Source organism: Amblyomma mixtum, chromosome 2, assembly GCF_055824585.1.
Source record: "Amblyomma mixtum isolate Tamu chromosome 2, ASM5582458v1, whole genome shotgun sequence".
NCBI lineage: Eukaryota > Metazoa > Arthropoda > Arachnida > Ixodida > Ixodidae > Amblyomma > Amblyomma mixtum.
Genome location: NC_143013.1, coordinates 172,640,293 through 172,646,782, shown reverse-complemented (window position 1 = coordinate 172,646,782; position 6,490 = coordinate 172,640,293). Strand labels below are relative to the sequence as shown.

The 6,490-nt window shown below is 51.5% G+C and overlaps 1 protein-coding gene across 1 annotated transcript; it reads right to left on the bottom strand.

Annotated features, from left to right (window-relative positions):
- Positions 1-446: 446 nt before the first annotated feature.
- Positions 447-5,866, bottom strand: LOC149361636 (solute carrier family 22 member 16-like). The gene is made up of 2 exons (XM_089569559.1): positions 5,746-5,866; positions 447-1,031 (listed from the first exon to the last, which is right to left on the bottom strand). Exons 1-2 carry the CDS (start codon positions 5,833-5,835, stop codon positions 474-476), a joined length of 648 nt encoding a protein of 215 aa, XP_089425685.1. The 5' UTR covers positions 5,836-5,866; the 3' UTR covers positions 447-473.
- Positions 5,867-6,490: the final 624 nt, after the last annotated feature.

The window sequence follows — 6,490 nt, the reverse complement described above, 5'->3', positions numbered from 1 at the left end:
ATGGCTACTGCCGAAGTGCTGTCCACGACCATTCTCGACACCGGGGCCTCAGCGCTTATACCCCATTCGAGGGAGAGGGTACGCACTGCACTGCACACGCACAGCGCCGTCAGCACGCCCGAGAGAGCCGCTCGCTGGCCTCGCTTGTTGATGCAGTAGTAGGCCGCAACGAACAGGAGCGCCTGCAGCGTGAACCCCAACACGGCCCAGTGGGAAGATAGTGTAGCCCGCGCAAGTCCCGACCCGTAGAAGGCGAAGTTCACGCCGAACCAGGACGCCAACGCGGACGCGGCACGCCGGCGGAAAATGACAGCGTTGAGCCTGGTCTCCGTGCCGGTGGAGGCGCCCGTCGACGCTGCTTCTCGCTTTTCTAGGAGTTTCTTAAGCGCCCTAAAAGTGGCCCGAGCCTTGCTCACATCTATGCCATTGATTGCAGCCGCCCGGAGAACGGTACTCTCTGCGAGCCGAACATTCTACGAGTCAAGCAGCCAAACGGGGGACTCGTCGAGGGAGAAGCACCAGAGAGCTACGAGCGCGGTGGCGGAGACGAAGAAAGCTTGCGCAAGAAACCAGCCTGGCTGCAAATCCAGCAGGGCAAAGAGCAGTAGCTGCGCCAACACGGAACCGACGCTGGCGGCCAACAGAGAATACAGAGGGCGGTTAGCGTTTCCGGTCAGCTCATACAGCAGGATGAAGACGAGCAGGAAGGTCGCGCTGGACGTGGCGGAAATCACGAAGCGAGCGGCAAGGAACACCTGGAAGGACTGCGAGGAGCCGGCGGTCAGGGCGGCCAGCAGCATGCCGAAGGCGCACGCAGAGATGATGGGCCTGCGTCCCACGCGGTCTGACGCTACGCCAGCCAGCGGCACGAAGATGAGGGAGCCCAGCATGTACACGGACGAAGAGGTGGAGTAGAGCCAGCGGCGGCCGCACACCAGGTCCCAGGAGCTGACGATGCTGTCGCTCCGGTTCCCGATGTCGTAGTCCCACCGCCAGCAGGGAACTTCGCGGCGCTCTCCTTCGGCTTCCTCCTGAAGAGACAAAAACGGAATCCATATGACACTCACAAGAAGTGAAGTGCGAGAGCGGATGACTTATGGAGCGGCTATTCAAGAATCCACAATGACAGTTGGCATCACGCAACTGATCTCTAAATGTATATTCGTATGACACCGTAATGCTAGAAATTGCTTACAGATGAAGAACGGAGAAATGGCCACGCTAGGCTCATATTTTAGCTTTATTCCAAAAATACGAGATGAACTTTAGCGGGAATTAGAGCTTCCGTTGTGAAACGTACAACTTCATAGAGTTTATCGCTGTTCTGGTGATATTAGGATCGGGGCCGCTGCGGGCCCATTTCCATGGAGGCGAAATGCAACAATCTCCATGTTATGTGTGGTGTCATTGCCGGTTAAACGGCCCTAGGTAGTCGGCCTTATTCAGAGAACCTACCACTGCAGTTACTCTTTGTGCCTCGTATAATCCAGTCTTCTCCCCCTCTTTTATGAAGTTGTTGAGGTAGTCACTTTTTGGTTAGCTAGTAACCAGGATTTCCCATTTCTGACAATAACCCAACCAACGAAAGTTCAGGAGCACTCAGCGTCTTCTTGGCGATGCCTAGCGCAAGTAGAAGGCTCTTCCACGTGTCCAGCATCACTAGAGTCGGCTGCGATCGGCTTCTGGGCGAAATTCCTACAATTGTATCTGCCAGGTGTCGACCTCTCGTCGTTTGATCGGCTTCTTAACCTGCTCTGAAGGGCCAGTTAAGACAACTCTATCCAATTAATATTCTTAGTAAAGATTGGTTCTGGGGCTCTCTTTCCGTACGTTTTGGACTGTCCTGCAGAAAGAAAAAAAAGAACATTTATGACTGAAAAAATTTTAATTTGGAGCTATTCGAGCCGCTCGATTCAAATTCGCGACGTCCGCACTCAGGAGGACTGTTTGCCGCCGTTTTGAGGTGAGTAGTTGTGTAGCACAGCCCTGGAGATCCGCACGAAAAATTCGGTGTCGACGGAAGCAGTTTATCTGCGAAGTACAGTCACTGATTGCGACATCTGTATTTTGTGTATTTTGTTTTTTGGTCGATTCTAACACAGAGAGCCTCAGTTTTCGATGAGAGCTGTCCCTTTGTCATTAAACTGCGGCTGTCTATCGATAGAGGTCAACTTCAATTTGCTCCCAGTGAACCCTTTTAGACTCATTGTTCAGTTTTGTGCATTGTGCATTCGGAGCAGCAGCTAGCAGTGATTTCTTTGAATCGAATTTAGCACCCCTTTATTTTTAAAAAAAAAAGCTTTTGTGCTTGTGCATTTGTATGTATGTTTTATAATAAGGAAATAACTACTCATTGACATCTACCCAATCACAGCCATACGCGGCTACAAAGTGAAAGCTATATAGCTTTCTCAGAAACTTCGCAGTCAATTCGTTTTGGTTCGGGGTTCGAACCCGAGCGCCTGCTCCGGTTCGAATTCCGGACCAGGACGAATTTTTCTTTAACTGCGAAGTTTCTGAGAAAGCTGTATAGCTTTCCTTTGTAGCCGTATGGTTGCGCTTGGGTGGATGTCAATGAGTAATTACTCCCTTACTACAAATCCACTCCACCTTGGGGGATTCCCCTAAACATTTGACCAATTATGTATGTTTTAATATAACACGTAGTATAGACGCTTTACAGCGCGGGAGCATGGGCGCCGCCATATTTGGTCACATGACCATTCCGCCATCGCTGGCCTTCGGGCCTTCTCGTTTCGACGGCTGCCGGCGCGCTGGTGCCCGGCTGCAAGACGCTTCTCCGGCTCTCGCTGTGGATAACGAGCTGCCGGACGGCACAAAATCTTAGTGTGAGTTTGCACAGAACGCGTTGGTGCTGAAAAATGTTTGCTTCAACCAGCTCATTTACTCGTCTCCTTCAGACTACCGGCATCGGCTCGAATGTGTCAACAGACCGCGTACAGATACCTGCGCGTTCATATTTATTCAATGAATTCACCACGTAACAATATTTGTGGACCGCATAACTTGTCGAACTGCAGAATAAAAGCGGGCCAAGGCCTGCAAGCGTCGTTTTTAGAGCTCGATATTTTTGCCGAATGGAGGATTATGTGTTTGGCCGGCTGATTGTCTAGATATTTACTTTATCCTCCGTTAACATTCCGGCTTCCGAAGGAAGAGCACGGATGTTTTTCAAGGACCCCTTTAGAAGCTCAGCGACATTCGACCGTGCTCTCTTGCTCAGTAAAACTGAAAACTGCTCGGAGTTCAGCACCCGCAGATGTAAGCAGTCGGAATAAGCTGGAATATTCGAAGTCTTGTAATGATACGTTTCACCGCTGTCCCGTGGATTAGCTCACTTCTGTAGAGCTTTGCACTGGGCGAAAGAATTGCATGGCGAAACGCCTCCTTTGAGGACTTTTGCAAACGCTCAGTTACCGCTTCCTCCGTGCTAGCGTTAAGTAGGCACGACAGTTTAGTGAGCACCGTGCCGACGCCAAGGAAGCACTTATTGCAAAGGTATGAAAAAGCAACGATCATTCGATGTATAGGATCAGTGTTTGTCGAAGATGAGAAAGGTTACAGGCATATGCACGCTCGTTCTGCCGTTCCCGCAGCTACTGCTGGCGTTGCATTAAACTGGCGCGCGGCGTTTGTGATATGTTTATTTTTTTTTTGGTGGAACAACACATTAACGTTATCTTCTCCTTGGAACCAACATGAACTCGCAGGACATCTCCTCCAAAAACGGCAATAATTGTTTCCCGGTTTCGCTTATGTAACAAGCGCGTATATTTTTCCGACACTACACCGCAGGGATATGAGATCTAGGTATTAATTAAACAAACAGCTAAATGCATACACAGCTAAATAAATTCAACAACACATATGACATCCGTATCACAGCTGGGTTGTTTAGGAGTCACTTGACGTTCGTACACAAGCTGCGCAACAGCGTTTCGCACTGAGCGGCGATGCTGCTGACACCGGCTTCGAAGGCCAGAAGTGGCAGACCTCCTAGCGGCGCCATCTGTCGTGGACAGAGCAAACTGCTCTCTGTAAACGGTCTATAATAGGAGCTTGGTAGCACGTTTTTATTCATTTTTCACAGGCACCTTTTGTAACACGTGATATTATCATGCTTTCCCGTGTTTCAAGCATCCTCATCACCTTCGATACAAACAGTATGGACACCCTCATCTCTGAGTACTGCTGCTTTGATGTTACAATTTCCAACCTTTATGACACTGTACGAAATATTGTACATGCCGGTAATCAATTACCGTTGGTATTTTCCGCTGCAAACTAGACTATAGTCTCTTTCTTGAGGCACGCAGGAACAGTTTTAGACAAAATAGCCCGCTTACTTTGCAAACGCAGTCGCCGCGCTTCGTGATGTGAGTCGATGCCACGCAGCTGGAAATTCTACCTCTGCATGGCTCTACCTAGCCGCCGCCGCACCTCTTCTGATCTGCGCGCTATACTTCGTGAGGGCACTCAACGCCGTAACACGGCCCCCGCTCCGCCTTAAGGTCATGGCGTGATAGCTGTCCATATGAATTGGCCTTTCTCTACTTAGCATTCATACTTTCCTGGGAGTCCTCATACGACTCCTTGCGCCGTGGGGCAGCTGTTAAGCGGTGCGCCAGTGCCCTGGGATAACAGGTGCTGCCACAGGTGGAATTAGTGCGATCCAGGATGATCTTCCTGAAGAACCCCTAGCGACCAATCAGTAATTTAAACACCACGTGCCATGGCCCTGGGATGGCAGGCGCTGCCACAGGTGGGACTTGTGCGATGCAGGTCGCCCTTCCCAAACAATCTCGTACTAGTACTAGTAGAAACATTTGTTTGCAATTCGAAATAAATACAAATTCTACTGCGGGTGGTGTCGTTATTTCAGGACTCCAAAGGTCAAGGCTGTTCCGCTTGCCTGGGACACCAGGTTACGCCGTATTGTCAAGTCAGAGCTGTAGAGAGCGGCCTCCCACTACTCCTTCGCGTAGTGTGTTTGTAGGTTGTCTCGTTTTCCACGCCTGCAGACCCACGTGACTTGTTATGCTGTGGCTCTCTCGTCGCGCCACGAGCATGCGTCTTTGTAGTGTTCAGGGAATATTATGCTGTATTTATGTAAATTTTGCACTGTGTCGGTTTGGGTTAGGCTCCAGTCCCTAGCATCCTGTGCTTTCAGCCTCTTGGGCGTCTTGGGCATCACTAAGTCGGATGGAGAAGGTTCTGTATGAGAGTACGACGAGTGCCCCCATCACCATTGCCGTGGAATGGTATGAGAACATCATCAGGTACAGCAAGGTTTCGGCACCGCTAGGGACGTAAACGTCTATGCAAGCACTGACGTGGTTCAAAAGGAAATTCTTGGCGACGGCATTGCTGAAAGACGCTTAATGGCGGAAGGTCAGGCGGTGTGACAGACACTGCTGACGGCATCGCGATAGTTGGCCATCACACCTATAGCACCCTGATGAGCTGAACGAGCTCCTCGCGCAGTTTGTTCTAGTTTCCGTAAGGTCACTGAGAAAGCATGGACGCCCTTGTAATGCATCGGAAACGCGTAACAGCAATGAGGAGGTATATGCATAATTTGCCGATTTGGCATTTTATTTTCCTCAACACACTTTCGTGCTTTTTTTTAGGGGAGAAGTTTCTTAACTTTAGGCCCTATTCAATACGAAAAGTGGCACCTCTGCGTGCTCACCCAGAGCTAACAAGAAGTGAACGAGTGCTCACGGGAAGCGGAGGGTCGTAGACGGTGCACTTGCTGAAGCTGCCGTCCTCCCGGACGGGGATCCCCACGTTTCTCCACTCCTGCACGGCCATGTGGCGCAGTCCCCGGGGCGGCTGGCACCAGTGGTCGACGGGGCGGCCGACGATACGGTAGGCGAACGCGTGCATCAGGAGCACGGTGAGCGAGACGGAGGTGCAAAGCAGGACCCATCTCTGGAACCAGCCGTGGCCCAGGATAATGTACACGTTCTCCTGGATGACTGCGCGCGAGTCGGCAGACAGGAAGCCGTCCAGTAGACTCGGATCCGACCGCGGGCTCTTGCATGGTTCCTGGCCGCCGTCCGCTGCCGTCTTCATGGTTGGATAGGCCCTTCTGCAGCTTGCGTTCCCCGTCAACTTTTGTCTCGAAATGGCCGCAGAACTTGGTGCCACGTAACACAGGCTTGCCAGGCCTAGGCCTTGTAGGCAATGGTGGCTCTCCACGCTGGACTCGCTGCAGAAGCTGGCGATGGCGCTGAGGAGAAGTGTGGGAGCGCAGTGGCGGTTGACGGAACGGTAGTGGCAGCGCTTCAGTTCTTCAGTTTTGGAAACGCTGCAGCAGAAGACAGGAAAGCCCCGAAACGCGATGCGTTGTTGTTGTTGCCTTGGTGGCATGGCACATACCCACGACGGGGGGATGCGTCCCTCAAGCCAGTCTCTTCTTCTTCCTTTGTTCCGCGCGCTCACGTGGCACGGGTACGCGCCCATG

Excerpts from the sequence above, each read along its gene's own strand:
- LOC149361636 (XM_089569559.1), bottom strand. The coding sequence starts at position 5,835 with ATGGCCGTGCAGGAGTGGAGAAACGTGGGGATCCCCGTCCGGGAGGAC. Across the intron at positions 1,032-5,745 it reads TCTACGACCCTCCGCTTCCC|GAGGAAGCCGAAGGAGAGCG; the intron begins GTGAGCACTCGT and ends TTGTCTCTTCAG.